We start from the raw sequence: 20,027 nt of genomic DNA, 5'->3' as shown, positions 1-20,027 counted from the left end.
ACTGACAAGGACACAGCAGGAATATTGGGAATGAAGGACGTGGGTTTCACTCAGACATGTCTGCAGGGACAGGTTCTGGACTCAAACAGAAGACGAAGAAGTCAGGGTGGTGGGGATAAAGGAGGAGGGACTGCTCAGCTTGTTAACAGCTGATGGTGCGATCCTGGACATGCTGCTGTGAAGGAACATTTTTGCACTCCTGCCATTATTTATTTACTAGAAATGAAGCCAAAAACGTTAAAGTGGGCTGTACAGTGCCCGAAGTGAGTCCATCACACATTATTTGTGATGGCCTCCATCATGTCCATGCAGTAGCAACATTACCAGACAGTTGCCAGAATATTGCTGAAACATTGTTGGAAATCTGCTGCAATCTTGCAGGAACTTCCATGGAAGCACAATTAGAAGAGGACTGCTTGGGGGTTGTTTTACAACGTATTAACTTCTGCATGACTAGAAGCCTTTTAACCTTTGTCTGGTGTTAGCTTTCTGTTACCATCTCCGATGTTAACGGGTCGGTTTTGACCCGTGTTTTAAATTATCTCTAAAATACACTAAAAACAATTATCCATAATCCAATTTGTTTCTCATCTCTTGGTTACATTGTTAGGCTTCCTTATCCATGAAAATATTGGTTTTAATATTTTTGGTGTGGGTCTTTGGGCCTTTTTTTGTCAGTATAGCCCTTAATTTCAATTTTAAAAACTGGTAAAATGAGCCTCAAGAGAATCATATGAATAAATAAAAGGTTGTTGTGTTACCTGGCTATTACGGAGAGGTATTAGAACACATATCTTAAATAAATTTGTTTCAGTTATTTTTTCATTTTAATATTATTAACTATAGTAACATCTTTGGTGTTATGGGTAAATTTCGACCCATTTACTTCAAGGAAATGGAAAAAAGTAAAAGGTAACAATTTCAACTGGAGCATTTTATAATTTAGTGAAAAAAAAATGTTGGATATTATTTTATTGAAATAAAGTTTCCTGACAAAGTCAAAAAGCCTTGATGCAATAAACGCATTTTTGTGGTAGTTTTATGAATTTAAAACCTAAGAACGGGTCGGTGGCGACCCTAACAACAGACGAAGGTTAAAAGTGAAGATAACTGCAGACTGCAAAGTTTTCTCTGGTGTCATAGCAGCTTCTTGACAGCATCCAGCCTGAGGGTTGTTTTCTTTCTCCAGTGGAGCGCATCCAGGCCATGTTCACCATCCTCAAGTCTTTTGGCTGCGTGGGCTCTCCTCACAGCGACGCCTCATCTCGCTTTGCCATGGTCTTCTCGCTGGACTTCAACCATGCTGGCCAGGTTGCTGCTGGACACCTGCAAGTACGTGACATTTCACATCCCAGCAGTCACACATGGTCACTCACAGAGTTACTGACGCCTTTTTCCTGTCAATCTCCTCTGCTGCATTTTCATACATCAGACCATGATGTTGGACAAATGGAAAGTGTGCCAGAAAACTCCAGGAGAGACTAACTTCCTGGTTTTTGCTCAGATGCTGGCAGGACTCAGCACAGAAATAAGGTAAAACAATCTGTGACTCCAGATCACAGTTACCAGTTGTTGAAAACAGACAGTTAAAAGAAATGCAGTGACTCTTAGGTTCTTTGTTGGCAGTATGAACACAACATCTTTAATTTCTTAATATACTGTACGCCCACTCATGCAGTTCAGATCAGGGACAAACTTCACAATTGTTGAGACAGTAAAGTTTTCACCACTTTATAGTATTTCTATTCACATTTTAGATCAGATATGTCATTTTAGAACAGTAATGTCTGGAGGATGCCTTGTTAGGAATTAGCTGGACGATATGCAACAAAAAAAAACAACTGGTACCTGACATTTTTAATCAGATTAGGAGCGGGAAATTAAGAGTCAAACATTATACTTCAAGCTTGAGACTCTGGACATTTTGAGATCTGCTATTTGTACATTATTGGAGTACTTCATGTGTCCTGAATAACATCTCACCATGGTTCCTCAGGACAGAGCTGCAGCTGCACCAGCTCCCAGAAGCCAACTCTTTTGGTATTGTTCACCCCACCAAGGTCAGTATGTGTATGTGTGTGTGCTCCATTTCTAAGGGTGTCCAGCCTTTAATGGATGAAAGTTTCATAATCCTCTATTTTATGTGTTAAAACATAATAAGTGAAAATAATTTTCAGAAGTTCAGTGTGATTAGAAATAAATGTATTGACAAAAAAGTGTTATCAATAATAACCACACTACTGGAACACTGCTGGAAGAGAGATCTGTTTGAATATTTAAAAAAGACAAACCCATTTCTAGTAAGATAGATAAAGTTCCCCATGTTGTCATTTTTGAAGAATTCGATTGTTGAATCATTTGACTTCAGTATAACTGAAAACTTTTTCTTTGGAAACAAAAACAAATCAGTCACTTTAATTAGAAATAATGACTTTGTCAGTTGCTACTTTTGCCACAAGTTTGCCATGTCCAATATCTGTAAATTGTAGTTGCCATGCATCTGCAACCCCTCACCCCCGCGCAGAGCCCCCACCTGGGATCAGAGCCCCCACCCTAACCACACATCAACCCCGGATCAGAGCCCCTAAACCAGTTGTGAACTAATCAAAGCCGTCAGTGAAGAGGTGCATCTTCAGGAAGTGGAGCCAGCTGATGACACATGACTTAGCTGCTCCTCCATTTGGTTAAGTTTCTGAGTGGGTGTTGACAGAACACATCTGTCTGATCGTCTGCTCTCAGGTCGAGGAGAAGCAGCGTGCATCCGTTGCCTTCACCAAGCTGTTGACTGCCATGGAAACGCTGGGCTTCTCGGCCGGTGAGCAGAAAGCCATCTGGCATGTTCTGGCTGGTATCTACCACCTGGGAGCTGCAGGAGTCTGTAAAGGTAACACTGGTCCATCCTCATCACCAGCCTCAGCACAAAATCATCATCAACACTAATCTGTGACTTCTGAGGCTCCTCCGTGATATTGCCCAACTTTTAACATTTCCTTCCAAACCAGCTCGGTTATGTGCAGTCTCTTACAGAAGATTTAGTTCAGGCGTTCAAGCTGGGATTCTGATGACTTGTGTTGTTAGGGTTGCCACCCGTCCCGTAAAATACTATTATTACTATAAATACTATATTGAACTAATACGGGACGCGATTTGTCCCGTATTTTCATTAACGCCCCATACACACGTCTGTCACACACACATCAACACTAAATACATGTATGTGAAAACGTCATTCGTAGTACATTTAACTACAAGCCTTTATTTGTTGTGATTTTGGTGATTATGGTCACAGTTTATGAAAACCCCAAATAAAAAATAAATTAGAGAATATTTTATGAAATCAATAAACAATTCCATCATTAAAATTATAACAAATGGGTGAACAAGATATGTTGAACAAAGGTTCAACATATCTTGCTTTGCATGTAATAAGACTAGGTAATATATTAGTTTCACCTTTTAAGTTGAATTATTGAAATAAGTTAACTTTTACACCATATTCTAGTTGAATTATTGAAATAAGTTAACTTTTACACCATATTCTAGTTGAATTATTGAAATAAATTAACTTTTAAACCATATTCTAGTTGAATTATTGAAATAAATTAACTTTTACACCATATTCTAGTTGAATTATTGAAATAAGTTAACTTTTACACCATATTCTTCACCTCTATCTATATTCTACATCTATACAGTCATGTAAGTTAAATGCTATTAAAGCACTTTAAACTTTAAATCAAAGCATTCTGTTTTTTCATATAAAATAAACACATTTTAATGCAGTTTAGAAGTTTTGGGGCTTTTTTTTTGGCTCCTGCGCTGCTGAAATCAGGTTGTCCCTTATTTCTATTTCTGAAAGGTGGCAACCCTATGTGTTGTGGTTTAGAAACATGGGGTGTAATCCAGTACCAATTGTTCCAGACTTCCAGAGACCCAGAACATGACCCCTGATCAATAAAATAAACAATGGCAGGTTTCAAAGTTTCTTAAACTCTTTTTCATCATACTGTGCAAGTCTGGCAGCAAGCTGGGACACGCCCACCTGATGTCAATCACAGTTAACTATCTTAACTTAGCTGGCTTAGCTTATGCTAACCTAATATGCTAAACAGTATTACTTTAAATTCAGTCTGATCAAATCTGTCAAGAGATCATCATTTCCTCCTAAAGAAAGTGCTGCCACAGCTGAAATCAGAACTAGTGGAGCTCTTGTGACATTGGGCTCTGCTAGGTGAGACGTATGATGTCGTGGTCGAATGTGCCTCAGGTTCCATCAGACTTAGGGTTGCCACCCATCCCGTATTCCCGTAAATTGTCCTTTATTTGAGAAAAAAATGTTGCGTCCCGTATTGAACTAATACGGGACGCAATTTGTCCCGTATTTTTATTAACGCCCCATACACACGTCTGTCACTCACACATCAACACTAAATTTAACAATAATGAACAAAATAAAACACAGGAAACATTAAGGCCAGCAAAATCTTTGTTTGTGTAAATTAACTTTTACACCATAGTTGAATTATTGAAATAAATTAACTTTTACACCATATTCTAGTTGAATTATTGAAATAAATTAACTTTTACACCATATTCTAGTTGAATTATTGAAATAAATTAACTTTTAAACCATATTCTAGTTGAATTATTGAAATAAATTAACCTTTACACCATATTCTAGTTGAATTATTGAAATAAATTAACTTTTAAACCATATTCTAGTTGAATTATTGAAATAAATTAACCTTTACACCATATTCTAGTTGAATTATTGAAATAAATTAACCTTTACACCATATTCTAGTTGAATTATTGAAATAAATTAACTTTTACACCATATTCTAGTTGAATTATTGAAATAAATTAACTTTTAAACCATAGTTGAATTATTGAAATAAATTAACTTTTACACCATATTCTAGTTGAATTATTGAAATAAATTAACTTTTACACCATATTCTAGTTGAATTATTGAAATAAATTAACTTTTAAACCATATTCTAGTTGAATTATTGAAATAAATTAACTTTTACACCATATTCTTCACCTGTAGCTATATTCTACATCTTGGCTGATGTGGACATACGTAGCATAGGAGGCTATTTCAGTTGCTAGTATGGTTGTCTGTCTGTACAGACATGCAAGTTCAATGCTATTAAAGCACTTTAAACTTTAAATCACAGCATTTTGTTTTTTTCATATAAAATAAACACATTTTTATTCAGTTTAGAAGTTTTGGGGCTTTTTTTTGGCTCCTGCGCTGCTGAAATCAGGGTGTCCCTTATTTCTATTTCTGAAAGGTGGCAACCCTAATCAGACTTCCACCTGGAATGATCCTGGCCAGGCCTGCCATGGCTCCCAGCTCCTTCAGCTGGTCCATGCTGGCGGAGCTGCGAAGCTGCTGGTGAATATTTGCATCAGGACCTCCAGGATCAAATGTTATTTTGTTGGTGAAATTAGAAATATTCAACGCTCAGTTAGCACAAGCTGACTGCTCTTAACTAAGCTTTGTCAGTTAGTGGTCCGGGGAGGAACCGCAGGTCTGGATCCAGACCCTGGTGGTCGGTAATTTTGGGGCCTTTGTTGTTTAACATCTATGAGTTCCAAATTATGAAAAAAAACTAAATGTGTTACCATAACTACACACAAATCTATATCAACATGTCACCAGGAGAATCCAATTCAAATATTGATCAAATGTTTTGATCAAATTAAAGAGAGGATGTGCCAGAATTTCAAGACCAAGAAACCCAAGTCCTCGCTAAGACCAAGAGAGTGGACCACGTAACTTCAGGTCTTAGATCTTTACACTGGCTTCCTGTCTGTCCCAGAATATGTTAAATCCTGCTGTTGGTTTATAAATCTCTGAATGGTCTCACCCATGATGAACAAAAAACTTCCTCTAAACTTTTTTTTTTTTAAATATTTTTATCCCAATCTTTTTCCCAGTGCTCCTACCCTAGACAGTCCTGGGCGTTGCTCCCTCTACCAACCCCGGGAGGCCCTACACTAAGCTCAAGTCTCCTCCTTACTTGAGGAGTGAGCAGGCCGCTTCTTTTCACCAGACAGGGTGGGGCTTCTCCGGCCGGACATTGGCGTGGAAGGATCACGTTATTCCGGCCAGCCTCAGCACAAATCCTGTTGTGGTTGTTGGCTCTTGATGTTATTAACTATGTTATTAACTGAAACATGCAAGAAAATCTGTTCAGCTGACGTCTGAAGTACAGATCCTTCATTCGGTGACCCGATCAAACCACACTTTACACTTCGATTTACAAGAAAAGCCCCAAACCCCAGTGTTTCAGTCTGGACTTGATGAGACATATGAGGTTCATAATTTAATCAGAAATGGTGCGATTGCCAATGTTGTAACTGGGGAAAGAAACAGGACAAATCTTGATTCTGGCCAGATCCGGCCAGATCCTCCGGCCAGATCCTCCGGCCAGATCCTCCCCATCCCATCTGGCGCCCCGGCTGGCCATAGGGGGCAGTGTCTAGCCCAGGACAGGTGCATATTTTTGTGAGGGTAGCTCAGATAACACGGGGAGAACATGCAAACTCCACACATAAAGGCCTTTTTGCCAACCCCACCCAGGGTGGTGCTGTGGGTGCTGAAGTCATGGGGAAACTGGACGGCTGCACTACCAGCTGCACCACCGTGCCCCCTCTTTTACTTTTTAATGCATTTTTTAAAATGTGTTTCTGTAAAGCACTTTTACATGAAACATGTTACACAGGTAAAGCTGCTTGGGCAGGTGTCGCTGATGATCTGTTTCCTCTGTCCAGTGGGCAGGAGGCAGTTCGTGAACTTCGAGTGTGCTCAGACAGCCAGCAGCGTGCTGGGATGTGATGCTGAAGAGTTCAGCATCGCTGTCTTCAAACATCACCTGCAGAAGCTGCTGCAGAGGGCCACCGGAGGAGGGGGAGCAGGAGCCGGAGCTGGCAAGAACGAGCCAGAGGAGGGTGAGGCCAAAATAACTCCAGCTGTTGCTGCTCCCAGATGAAGGACAAATAGAGGCGTGCTGCTGGTGGAGTTTGAATCACCCAACCAGAGATCTGATTGTCTTTGTGTTTGGAATTAGCAGGGGTGAAAATCCCGGGGGGGACAGGGGGGACAAGTCCCTCCCATTAGTAAAGCTGTCCCCCCCTAGAATAATTTGAGACAGAATTAATAATTTTGGAACAATGCAGTAGTATTTAGTAGTGATGCACCAAAATGAAAATTTGTGGCCGAAACCGAAATCGAAAATAATAATAAACAGTAAAATCTCATTACACTTAAAACAAGAGTCATCACCAGAAAAATAACTTGTTATTTGACAATTTTCACCTGTTTCAAGTACATTTTCACTTGAAATAAGTAGAAAAATCTGCCAGTGCGACAAGATTTATCTTCTCATTACAGGCAATAAATCTTGTTCCACTGGCAGATTTTTCTACTTATTTCAAGTGAAAATCTACTTGAAACAGGTGAAAATTGTTGTTTTTTCCAGTGATGAATCTTGTTTTAAGTGTAATGAGATTTTTTTTAACTAAAAATGAGACATTTTAACTAGAAATAAGACAAATATTCTTGTTAAGATTGTGGGTTTTTGCAGTGTATTATGTCAGATGTGCTGTATTATTGCCACCTTCCACCTAATACCTTGTTTTGTATTGCTCTAAGAAAGGTCTTCTGCCTGTTTGCGAGATAGAGTTGAAAATGTCAAAATGCTGTATTAAAGGAAGGCTAAAACGTTTATTCCTTGTCCCCCCCTGGATTTATTCTCTAAAATGTTACTGTTTATTGTCCCCCCCCAACTATGAAACGGGATTTTCGCCCCTGGGAATTAGGTTCGATTTGTGGAAATGAGACGGTTAAAAACACTCTTGATATTAGTAACTATGAAATATGCAAGAAAATCTGTTCAGCTGACGTCTGAGATCCTTCACTCAGTGACCCGATGAAACCACACTTTACACTTCGATTTACAAGAAAAGCCCAAAACCGCAGTGTTTCAGTCTGGACTTTGTAAAGACTGTCCTGTTTCCGTGCGTTTCTGCTCTTCATGTGTTTGCATGTGAAGATCTGGTTCTGTTGAATCTGATTCCGTCTGCTGGTGTGTTCAGGTCCCCGCCTGACGGCTGCTCAGTGCGTGAATGGTATGGCCGCTGGACTCTATGAGGAGCTCTTCACGGCCATTGTCTCGCTCATCAACAGGTACGTCTGCATCTGCAGCTGCACGTGACCGTCTCCGGACCACCTGAAGCAGACCCCCGCAGCTCCGCCCTCACAAGTGTTTCTGGGTAACAGAGATCGCTGAACATGTTCCCATACAAGTACTATCAGGAACGTCTCCTGACCCCTCTAACATCCTTACTTACCTAACATATCTAACTGCTCTTTTCTACACTTGTGTTTCTCTTTCATTATTTAGTTGACTTTGTCTTAATTCCAGAGTTTCCAACTGTACTGCAGCTTGTTGTTCTTCACTTTTAAGTCTCTTTGGATAAAAGTGTTTACTAAATGACTCTTTAACAAACAAGAATTTGAATGTTCACTGGTGGAAAATGTCAACTGACATTATAATGTTGTGGTTTGCTGTCCTTATTTGACAGCTTAAGACTCTGAAAGAAGCAGATTTGAATAAACCCATATGAGGTTCATAATTTAATCAGAAATGGTGCGATTACCAATGTTGTTACTGGGAAAAGAAACAGGACAAAGTTTCCCACCAATTATGGATCAGAGAAAGCAGGAAGGGTCCGATCATAAGACTTTCTAATTGTACTCTAACATTAAAGCTTCTGCTTTATAGATATCAGAGGCTGTTTACTCTTGTTTCTTGATGCTTCATATTGCAGAACTTCATGTGCAGAAGTCTGTCCCCTCTCTTTTAATTCTATCATTTATTTATTTTGTGTTTTAAAACTGATAAAACTCATCTGTTTGTAGACAAATATATTCAAGTTCAAGTTGCTAAACGTGGCTCTACAAGCTGCTGAGGCATGGTGGTACTAAGTCTGCCCACATTTTCCTTTTTGGCTTCATTTAATCAAATAAACAGTGGTAAAGTGAAAAAAAGTTAAGTTTGTTCATCTGAGGTGGTATTTGTCCAATAAGGAGACCTTTGATCATCCTAGGATTTTTAAAATATAATTAAGTTAAGAGGGGTGACTAACTTTTGTACATAATTGTCTATCAGATGTGGAACCAGGGTTGGTTCACGGATCACATTTATAAATGAGCACGCTGTGGTTTGTCATCAGGGCTCTGAGCGGGGAGCAGCTAGCGTTAGCCTCCGTCACCGTGGTGGACACGCCGGGTCTGAGGAACCCGAGACATGCGGCAGAGGAGCGCGGCGCCAGCTGGGCGGAGCTCTGCCACAACTACCTGCAGGAGCGTCTGCTGGAGCACTACCACACACACACCTTCCTGCACACGCTGGAGAGATACGCTCAGGTAACACACACTCCGCCCACACAGCAGCTGACCTTTAATGCTGACATTATTTCATTTCATTTCATTTTATTCTTTATTTCATTCAAAAAACAAAACAATTTAATACAAATGTTCCTAACTTATGAATGAAAAGGGAGCAGAAAGAAGAATAATCTTATCTGATCTGCCCCTTTCACAAATAACATAAATTAATAATAATAATAATTAAAAAAAAACAACTAAGTGAATAAAAACAACTAAAATAAAATTAAAATAACATTAAATAAAATTACCACCGCCTACGGGTATGTCAATCAAACTCAACATTTTTTGTTATATTTCCTTAACATACAGGTTTTAATTGTTCTTTTGAAAGTAATGTTTGATTTGGATTGTTTGTTTTCTTTGTTCAGATTGTTCCATAAATTGATTCCTTTCACAGAAACACAACGTTCCATCAATTTTGTCCTGCATCTTGGTTTTATAAAAATCTCTGTTCCTTTTAAGTTATACTTGCTTTTTCTTTTTTCAAATCTTTTCTGAATGTTGATTGGTAAAGTTTTTTTATGAGCTTTAAACATAATTTGCAGAATACTATGGTCTACTAGTTCATGAAATTTCAACAAATTTAACTGAAGGATTAATTAAACTCAACGATCTTATGATTTCAAGGTCTAAGACTGCTTCTAGAATAGGAGGACAATCGTGAAGAATCTCACTGGAGCTGGAGTTGATTGACCTCAGTCATGAACCTCCCACGTGAGTCTGGGTTCAGAGTGGGTTAGGGTTAGGGTCAGATGAGGTCAGTGAGGGCAAGCTGCTGACTCTTAGCTAAGCTTCCTCCTTTGATCCTTCCAGACCAACCCACAACCAGTTAAAGTGGTCTGTTAGTAAGATTAACAACCCAACAATATGTGTTATCTTTAAAACATGATTAATTATATTTCATAAAGTCTTTATTAACAACTCAAAAGTGAATGCAGCGATAAGTATTGGACGGTTGGTTTTTGCAGGCTGCCAATCTAGAGACCACGCCCCTAATTATAAATAAATAAACCAAGGTCGGGTCACAGGGGCAGTGGCCTCAGTGGGGAACCCCAGACTCCCCTCTTCCTGGCCACCTCGTTCAGCTCATCTGGGAGGATCCCAAGTACTTCCAGCGTGTCCTGAGCCCACCAGGGAGTCTCATACCAGTGGGACATGCATCCTCACCAGATACAGAGCCACTTTATCAGGCTCCTCTCGATGCGGCAGAGCAGCGGTTCTACTGAGTGCTCTTCCTGGATGACTGAACTTCTCCTTCCGTCCCAAAGGAAGAATCCAGACACCCTATAGAGGAAACTCCAGGTAACTCTGCCAAAGAAAAGGCACTGTCCCCAATGTCCAGAGGTGGACAGAGTACTCGACCCCAGTACTTGAGTAAGAGTACAAATATTACTGGTCAAAATTTACTCCGTTACAAGTAAAAGTAGCTCAGTCAAAATATTACTCGAGTAAGAGTAGAAAAGTACTTGCTTTTAAAGGTACTTAAGTATCCAAAAGTAAATGCTTTTAAATTTACTTTAAGTAAAAGTAAGAGTAAGAGTAAATTTCTTATTTTCCACATCAGTAAATTACTATATTTTTTCTAAATTAATTTAAGGATCTTTTAACGCTTGTTTCTGAGAATTAACTCTTTGAAACCAGCTGCACTGATGTGCTGCTTTTAGAACCACAATGTTATATAAAACCTGCAGAAACACCAAAAGCAAATCAAATGAATGGGATCATAAGCAGGCGTAGCCATTGTTGCGGCTCTGTCTTGACAAACGCAGGCTACTTTGGCGGTATCGTTTTGAGGAGGCTTGACGTATTTCCGCTTTACGTACATCCCAGTGGAGAGCGTGCACTGTGAAAGGTCTCCTCCTGTGACAAAAACAGCTTGTGTCCAATAGGATTTTAGGGAAGAAGAAAAAAGAGCAGACCTGAAAGTAACGAGTACTTTTCAGCCTTCCTAGAAATTTACTCGAGTAAAAGTAAAAATATTTGTCTTGGAAATGTGCCAATGTCCATGCGATGTTGTGCAAGCGTGTCAACATAAACAGCCCCACAACAGTGGAGTGGATCTCATCAACCCCTGGTGCCTTCCCATCAAGGAGCTTTTTAATCACCTTGGTGACCTCAGCCCAAGAGATAGGAGGACCCACCTCTGGAAGTATTTCCTCCACTGACTCACTCAACATCCCTACTCGAGGTCAGCAGCTCACCATCCCCACCATATAGTGTTGGTGGTGCACCACACCCCTCTCCTGGGCCGCGAGATGGTGGACCAGAATGTGATGAAAAATTCAGCATTGACCGCACGATTAAACCAAAGCCAAAACAGATGATGGTCACTAGTCAAACATTTGTACCATCATGCAGTGCAATCAAGCGGGATAAAAATGGAGATTGGCGATAATAATAATGTATTGTATGCTGAAGCTATATTTCAAATGTTCATTATAACAACACTGATTTCATCAAAGTAAAGATGTATCCAACATCTATATGACAACACGTTTAAACACTGAACTTTACTGGTTACTTGTAAACCAGACTGTGCAATTACAAAGTTTGTCCAGGAGGGTGCGGCGTCTGACAGCAGTCTGATGGTTAATTGTTCATTCTTGATTCTAGGAACTAATTTCTGTTGTAAAAATAAAATTTCCTGTAATAGTTTATCTTCCAGACATGGTCTTTGTACAAAAGCAGAACGTCTCATTCTGATTCATTATCTTTGATAGTAATTCAGCTTTTAATCAAAATACTTTGAATGATTGTCAAATGAAACCATTTTTATATTCAATTACATTTTTGCCGAAATAGGAAAATGACTTTCCTGCCAAGAGTAAATAATCAGTTTTATCTGTGAAACAGTGATAACGACAACATGACTGCAGGAGACTGAGGAACTCACTACAAATGCAATGTTACACCAAAAACACAAGAGACAACTTTGATTAAAATAAAAAAATAGAAAGATTTTGAATGGACTGTTTTTATTGGCGATAGAAGCTCAATAAATCAAATCTACTGAGTTGCCCTCTTCTGAAATATATCATCTCGCCATCATTCTGATTGGTTGATGTGTCGAGTGACCTGGATTCGTGGTCTGCTCTTTGATTCGATTGGCTGTGAAGATTCAGTGGAGGTGTTGATTAATAAATCCATCGTTCCTGAGATATGTCCTTGTACAGACACCCACAGCTCACCAGCTGCTCCACATGGGGATGCTAAATCTGAACTCTGAGCAGTTACTTCAGAATAAGGTCTTCCCCAAAACTTCAGCATTTGTTTATGTCGGTATCTGATGTCTGTTTCAGGAGAACGTTCACGTGGACTTTGAGTGTCCGGACAGCAGCCCCACGGAGGTCGTATCTGCCATCGACCAGCCGCCTCCACAGGTATGACTCACCTGGGACCAATGGTTACACCCTCACATTTACCAACGTTACTGTCAGGATTCTTTAGAGCTTCTATACGCTGCAGTATTGATCCTTGTTCATATTGATCAGCACCACAATAGAGTCCTTTACGTTGATCATGACTCTAAAACTCTCTGGGTCTGATAGATCTAGAACAGGGGTCGGCAACCCAAAATGTTGAAAGAGCCATATTGGACCAAAAACACAAAAAACAAATAAGTCTGGAGCCGCAAAAGATGAAAAGTCTTGTATAAGCTTTAGAATGAAGGCAAGACATGCTGTATGTAGCTATATTAGTTATAACTGGGGGAAGATTTTTTTTTTCATTATGCACTTCGAAAAAAAAATTTGAAATGTTGAGAAAAAAGTCGAAATGTCGAGAAAAAAAAAGTCGAAATGTCGAGAAAAAAAAATTCGAAATGTCGAGAAAAAAAAAGTCGAAATGTCGAGAAAAAAGTCGAAATGTCGAGAAATAAGTCAAAAAGTCGAGAAAAAAGTCAAAAAGTCGAGATTAAAAAGGAAAGGAAAAGGAAGAAAAAAGAAAAAGGGAAAAAAGAAGAAAAAAGAAGAAAAGAGAAAAAAGGAAAAAAAGAGAAAAAAGGAAAAAAAGAAAAATTAAATAAAAAAAGAAAAAGAGAAATTAAGTTAAAAAAAAAGAAAAAGAGAAGAAAAAAAGCGTGCGGCTCTAGAGCCGCGGGTTGCCGACCCCCGATCTAGAACCATAAATCTTCCATATCTTTTTGAGCTCTGGTCAGCAGCATGTTAGTCTCCCCAAACCTCTGCGTCTGCTTTTATTGATTACCTTCTGAAACCAATCAGATGTGAAACTGCCAGTCAGTTGGAGGAAGTTTTTTTCTAGAACAAGATCTGGTCTTAAAAAGGTGGGGATAGATGCCTGGGTGGGGCTGATCTGTGATTGGAGCTTAGACGACCAATCAGCAGATGGAATTTGTGTAGGAAGTAGAAAGTTGTTTTTGGAGGCTCCTGTCTGACTGGTGTTTAAAACCTTTCTTCTATGCTTAGATTATTTTAGATGATGAAGACACGGAGACACAGAGCTAACTTAAACAAACTTAAACAGTTTGTTTACTTTCTGTGAAATGCCCATCGATTCTAGAGGAGAATTAAAATCTAATTTAAGATTATCGTTGTCAACATCCATATGAATGTTAAAGTCACCCACTATGATGACTTTGTCTGTACTGATATAAAAAAAAAACAGACAGGAAATCTGAGAACTCATACAGAAACTACATAAGTTCCACCAGGGGGCGGTACACTACCACTACTAAAACTGGCTTCTCTGAAGTCCAGTTTGGGAGTTTTAGACTACCGCGTAAAGCTTTCAAACGTATTATAATCGCATAGATTTTATTTGAAGACTGGAGTTATAGATCCCCATTACTCCTCCGTCTCGGCCCGTGCTTTGGGAAATATGATAATTAAAGTAACCGGGCGGCGTTGATTTCTTTAAAGGTATTGTGACATCATTTTTAACATGCTTTTAACACTATTAAAAGTCTTGGCCAACATCCCTCAAATGTGTCTAAAAGAGTGTAACAAGAAAAACTTCACTCCAGAACTCCATTCCTGGCTTTTTATTACAGTGTTTTTTTGCGCCGTGAAAAATGCTTCCTTTTTCCCCTTTCCTGTCAATCATTGCTCCGCTCCTCCTCCAAACCTCCTCCTCCTCCAGCCATACGCTCACAGCGGCGTCGGAGAGAGCCGGGAGCGACGGGCGAAGCATGCACGGAAAAGCAGCACGGCGAACCACAGCAAACAATCATAAAAATAAAGGCATGCAAGCAGCAGTGTCACCTTATCTTAAGTCCAGTCTGTGGCCGCGGGTGTTCTTAGCAGTTGTCCTCCGGTGATTAGAAGAAAAGAGGCTCTAAACACTAAACAGCTCCGTGTTAAGCCTGATTTATGGTTCCGCGTTAAATCGACGCAGAGCCCTACGCCGTAGGGTTCAGCGTACGGTGCGCGTCGCCGCGTAACCCTACGCCGTAGGCTCTGCGTCGGTGTAACGCGGAACCATAAATCAGCCTTTATGGTGCGCTGGAGAGGAGCGGAGGCAGGGAGCTGGGTGGAGGGGGCGGTGATTTAGCGGATCGTTACGTAACGATCCGCCACCAAACCACATGCGCCGTTTTTGCACAGTTATGCGGAAAATCCCAGAAAGCACACAATACACTGAATGTTAAAAGTTCGTTGTTTTTTGGGTGTAATTGATGTCAAGACACCCAACAAAACACAAAAAATCAAGAAAAATGTGTTTTTCATGTCACAATCCCTTTAAACTCACATACTCTTCCTCCTGTAGCCACGTTTCTGTTGAACAAAAAATATCACTCCCGGTCTAGGTAATTAGATTGTTTACTAATGGACACATGGAGCTTAGAGATTATGAATTTAGTAGTCAGCATCCTCCTTTTCGGCCATTCGTTGGTACTAAATGCCCATTGGTTTTTATTTTTACAAGGTTATTTTGATTAATGCCTCTATCAGGCCACGCTTGGTGAACGTTTGGAGGGTGGAGAATCGAGAGGCACCCAAGAGAAGCGTGTAAGATTGCAGCTCTGCATCCTGGCCTGGACCCCGGATTGTCAGGGGAAGTGTCTAATAATATCAGCCAGATTTCTAGAAAAAAGAGCTGCACCATCCTGAGTGGGATGAATGCCATCTCTTCTAATCAGACCAGGCTTTCCCCAAAACATCTTGCAACTGTCAATAAAGGCGACGTAGTTTTATGAACACCACCTTCTGTTCTTCTAGCCTTCGTATCAGTTCTACTAGTCCTGGTTTTTGTTCTTCGGGTACTGGTTTCCGTTCTTCTTGTCCTTGTTTCAGTTCTACTAGTCATTGTTTTAGTTGTGGTTTCAGCTCTACTAGTCCTAGTCTTAGTTGTTCTAGTCCTGGTTTCAGTTCTACTTGTACTGGTTTTAGTTCCGGCATGTTTAGGATGTGGTTTATCAGCAAACCCTGAAACAAGGACGTTTGCACAGATAGTGAAAAGTAGTAATAATTAACATCACAGGTCAGCCTGGCTACAGTGCTGAACAGAAAACGTGGTGTTTTTATTATTATCCCTCATCAACGATGAATAATAAGCTGTTCCAGCTTTGCGAAGGGAATGTCTTCCAATTGTCAATAAAGCCCACGTCATTTTCTGAACACGACTGAGACAACCATCTATGGAGCAATGACATGCAGCTGAGCATATCATCACTGGTCATATTGGGAAGGGGGACCAGAGGAAACTACGTAGTCCGACATGGTTATGGTGCAGGAGGTTTGGCAGCATTTGACAATCCTGAAGTCTGTTTCTCCTTTAAAAGCAGCTTTTCTCTGTCATGGTGCTGTGGTTCCAGGTCCGAGCTGCAGACAGAGACCCGCGAGGTCTGCTGTGGGTGCTGGACGAGGAGATGGTGACGCCGGCCTCCAGCGAGACTGGGATCCTGGAGAGAGTCTGCCGGTACTACAGCCAAACCGGTATAGATGCCAGAACCACACCCACAAACACAGGTGGTACCAGTGTGTTGGAGTGTTCATTCAGTGCCATGAGTGTGTTTCAGTGCGTCAGTGCGAGCAGCCGCTGCAGTGTGAAGTGAGCCACCTGATGGGCCGTGACCCGGTCCGCTACGACCTGACGGGATGGTTGGGTCTGATCCAGAACAACCCATCTGTTCTCAACGCCGTGTGTCTACTAGAGAACTCCTCCATGTGAGTCATCCTCTGCATTTCTCAAACTCTTTTATACGTAACTTTGTCCAGATATTCAGCGGACGGTTCTGGTGGTCAAGTCTGTAAAATGGACTCTGAATGCTGCGGTGTCCACGACTGGACTGGAAGTGATTCTGGTTGTATAAAACCTTATGCTGGAGGACAGAGGCAGCTGAAATCTCGCTTTTCTACTTGTTTATGTACTTTTAAGTTTTACTTATTGTGTCCTTACTGGTGCAGGTGTGTTTTTACTGGTGCAGGTCTGTCCGTATTGGTGCAGGTGTGTCCGTACTGACTTATGGTTAAGGCAGATGTAGGCTTCAGGCTTTCAGGTACAGACGTGCGTGTCAGGCGGAGGGTAAAGATGCCAGTGAAAACCTCAGTCCTTATTCAACCTGAATCAGCTGGGTTAACTACGATACGGTTGGAATTGAAAAGGTTTTGTGGATATGTAACCAGTTTCTGTCCTTCATTTTCTTTAGAGCGGTGGTGAAGGCTATGTTCACCTCTCGGGTCTCTGTGCCCCCCCTGTGTCGAGGTTTGGGAGGGCTGGAGGGGCGGAGCCAGCGTGCCCTGCAGAGGAATGGCTCCATCAGGAAGACGTTCAGCGGCGGGATGGCAGCCATACGCCGACACTCTCAGTGCATCGCTGTGAAGCTGCAGGCGGTGAGTATCTCGGTAATGTACAAGGCCCGACATCGTTTCTGATTCATGACCGTTTTCTGTCGCAGGACGCTCTGGTGAACCTGATTCGCCGAGCGAGGCCGGTCTTCCTGCAGTGCGTCAACGCCAAGATGGAAGGAGGAAGTTTTGATGTTCCAGCACTCAGAGTTCAGCTAAACTCCACCCAGATCCTGTCGGCCCTGCAGCTCTACCGCATAGGTCTGAAAACAGTCATGGCCAAAAGTTTGTGATCCCTCTTTTAATCCTTTGTTTCTATGTGGAAAAATGTTTCAAAAATGATTCGATGGCAGTAGGTTTTGGACAAATGCCACATCCAATGGCTACATCTTTGTTGCTGGAATGTTGCAAGAATATTGCCAGATCATTGCCGGAGCTTTTTTGGAGCATTGCTGACAGATATCAGGAACATTGCTGGTCCGAGGACAGTACATGACATGACAAACAGAAGACAACCAGGACACCTGGTCTGGAAGAGTTTCCAGACAAAACGATCTTCTGTCTAACAAGAACCTGGAAGAAGGACTGAGGTCGAACAAACCGGTATCTGAACATACCAGTAGACTTCTGGATCAATGTCCTCTGGACACATGAGACCAACTTGGACTTGTTTGGTCTTCATGTCCAGAACCATGTTTGGAGGAAACCAGCAGAACCACCTGAGACCCACTGTCAAGCACGGTGGTGGAGGATGATGGTCTGGACCTGGACACCTGTCAGTCATTGGGTGGACCATGAATGTCTCTGAGTCATCTAGAGACACATGTGAGGTCATCTGTCTGAGAGATCAAACTGAGTCATGTAATAGGAAATTATCTTATAAGATGGTCTGTTGTCATTTAGAGATCATAATTACATATTTTTCACAAGTGTAAAACATTTGCAACCTTCCGTCTTACATCCAGGGGAAGCAATAATGGGGTACTTAGGATTGCCAACATGAGTTTTATTTATTTTTTTGTTATTTTTACCTAAATTTAGTTTTTGTGAAGTGAAATTGAATTGGATTGTTTTGTGTGATTGTAGAATTTCCTGTTTTTTTTCCAGGTTACCCGGAGCACATGACTCTGAGTGACTTCAGGTGTCACTTTCAGGCTTTATCTCCTCCCATCATGAAACGTTATGCTTCAATGTTTGTCAGCCACGACGAGAGAAAGGTGGGAAGATGTTTCAACTCCTCTTGCTCTTACAAGTGGATGTTCGCTTCATTCTTTGTTTTTTCTTTTACATCCGTGTCAGGCAGTGGAGGAGCTGCTGGCGGAGCTGGACCTGGATAAGAGGAGCATCGTCATAGGCGCCAGCAGGGTGAGAACATGTCAGACTTTGCATCATCGAGCAGATGAAGGAGAACGCAGCCCTTTGATCGGTCTTCCCCCTCTCAGGTGTTCATGAAGCGAGGCGTGCTGCGGTACCTGGAGCAGCAGAGGGAGCAGCAGGTCACCGGTTGGCTGGTCCACCTGCAGGCCTCCGGCAGAGGACACCTGGCTCGGCAGAAGTACCGAAAACTCAAGGTGATGGTATCTTTACATCCACAGATGGACTTTTCTGAGCAAGATCTGACGTCAAGAGGAATTAAGGAACGACCAGTAGCTGAGCTACACCAGAGTCATGGAATCACAAGGCTCCGGGACGAATCCAGATCCCTCTATCAAACCATCTTTTTTAGAGAAGTGTTGGTGCCATCAAAGTCAAAAAGACCTACCGTAATATTTTTCATGAAATGGTCAAATTTCTAAGTTGAAAAAATTAGTCTGTTTTCTATTTTCTACCGTGAATAAAATAAGGGTTGCTGCTTTTGTACATAAACGGTTGTTGTGTCTGCAGGTGCAGCAGATGGCAGTCAGGTGTCTGCAGAGGAATCTGCGGGCTCTGAAGGTGGCGTCCAAGTGGAGCTGGTGGAAACTTTTCTGCAGAGTTCGTCCTCTGCTGGACGTCAACATGGACAACGAGAGGTTCAGGGTCAAAGAGGTAAAACATTCAGGAGAACAGCTGGATTCACGTAAACAACCGAACTTCAAGAACAGCAGTTTAGTTTGGTAGAACTTGACCAGATCTTCTTCTCCTTTCTTGACCTTGTAGAAGTAAAAGTTCTTCCATATGCAGTCTTGTTTAAAAGTCACCGGACACTCGTATAATACATTATTTTAAAAAAGATAATCTGGTTGTTCCGGCTCTTAGTGGTGGATGAATATGAACTCACCTGAACAACCCCACACCATCATCCCTCCACCACTGTGCTTGACAGTGGGTCACAAACGTTCGACTCTTCCAGACGAACCGTACTGATTCAGTACTCACTTGGGCCTGACTTGGGCCTGACTTGGCCCATGACGGCGTTTTCTTAGATGGAATGAAGTTGCCTGACCTAGGCCACATTTCCACCAGTCTGGAACCAGTTCTTCATTGCCTTGGCCCTCTCACTACAGCAATATTCTCTGTTAAAATATGTTAATGAAAGTAAGGGTGCGTCTGTCCATCATCGTTCTTGCAGTGGTGTAACTAAGTAATCTGAAGGGCTGAAGATAGCCCAGACGGAAGCCCAAAAGCCTCTGGGTTCTGTCGGGTCTTGGTATTTTTTTTTTTTTTAACAATATCTTTATTGTTTTTTAATTTACAAACAGAATATTATAATAAAGGACATTTCACATCTAGTTCTGACTTAACAGTTTTAACCCCCCCCATCCCATCCCACATCCCTTCTCTCTTTACATATTTCTTGTTATACAATCCAAAGTTGGTACCTAATAACAGTACCA

At 41.3% G+C, this 20,027-nt stretch overlaps 1 protein-coding gene across 4 annotated transcripts in view; it reads left to right on the top strand.

Moving 5' to 3' along the window:
- Window positions 1-20,027, top strand: part of LOC133455152 (unconventional myosin-XVIIIb-like) — a 61,836-nt gene that overhangs the window by 14,682 nt on the left and 27,127 nt on the right. For all 4 annotated transcript variants that reach the window (XM_061734048.1, XM_061734047.1, XM_061734046.1 and 1 more), the window contains 16 exons: window positions 1,190-1,332; window positions 1,433-1,533; window positions 1,997-2,060; window positions 2,740-2,884; window positions 6,787-6,963; window positions 8,110-8,200; window positions 9,250-9,442; window positions 12,766-12,846; window positions 16,239-16,359; window positions 16,443-16,590; window positions 17,073-17,256; window positions 17,322-17,472; window positions 18,319-18,428; window positions 18,511-18,576; window positions 18,654-18,782; window positions 19,096-19,239. In XM_061734048.1, coding sequence (XP_061590032.1) covers window positions 1,190-1,332; window positions 1,433-1,533; window positions 1,997-2,060; window positions 2,740-2,884; window positions 6,787-6,963; window positions 8,110-8,200; window positions 9,250-9,442; window positions 12,766-12,846; window positions 16,239-16,359; window positions 16,443-16,590; window positions 17,073-17,256; window positions 17,322-17,472; window positions 18,319-18,428; window positions 18,511-18,576; window positions 18,654-18,782; window positions 19,096-19,239 — 2,048 coding nt within the window. The remainder of the gene's footprint in view (window positions 1-1,189; window positions 1,333-1,432; window positions 1,534-1,996; window positions 2,061-2,739; window positions 2,885-6,786; window positions 6,964-8,109; window positions 8,201-9,249; window positions 9,443-12,765; window positions 12,847-16,238; window positions 16,360-16,442; window positions 16,591-17,072; window positions 17,257-17,321; window positions 17,473-18,318; window positions 18,429-18,510; window positions 18,577-18,653; window positions 18,783-19,095; window positions 19,240-20,027) is intronic.

This window comes from Cololabis saira, chromosome 11 (assembly GCF_033807715.1).
Source record: "Cololabis saira isolate AMF1-May2022 chromosome 11, fColSai1.1, whole genome shotgun sequence".
Classification (NCBI taxonomy): Eukaryota; Metazoa; Chordata; class Actinopteri; order Beloniformes; family Belonidae; genus Cololabis; species Cololabis saira.
The sequence above is the reverse complement of the archived record's forward strand: the minus strand, read 5'-3'. Positions and strand labels throughout refer to the sequence as shown.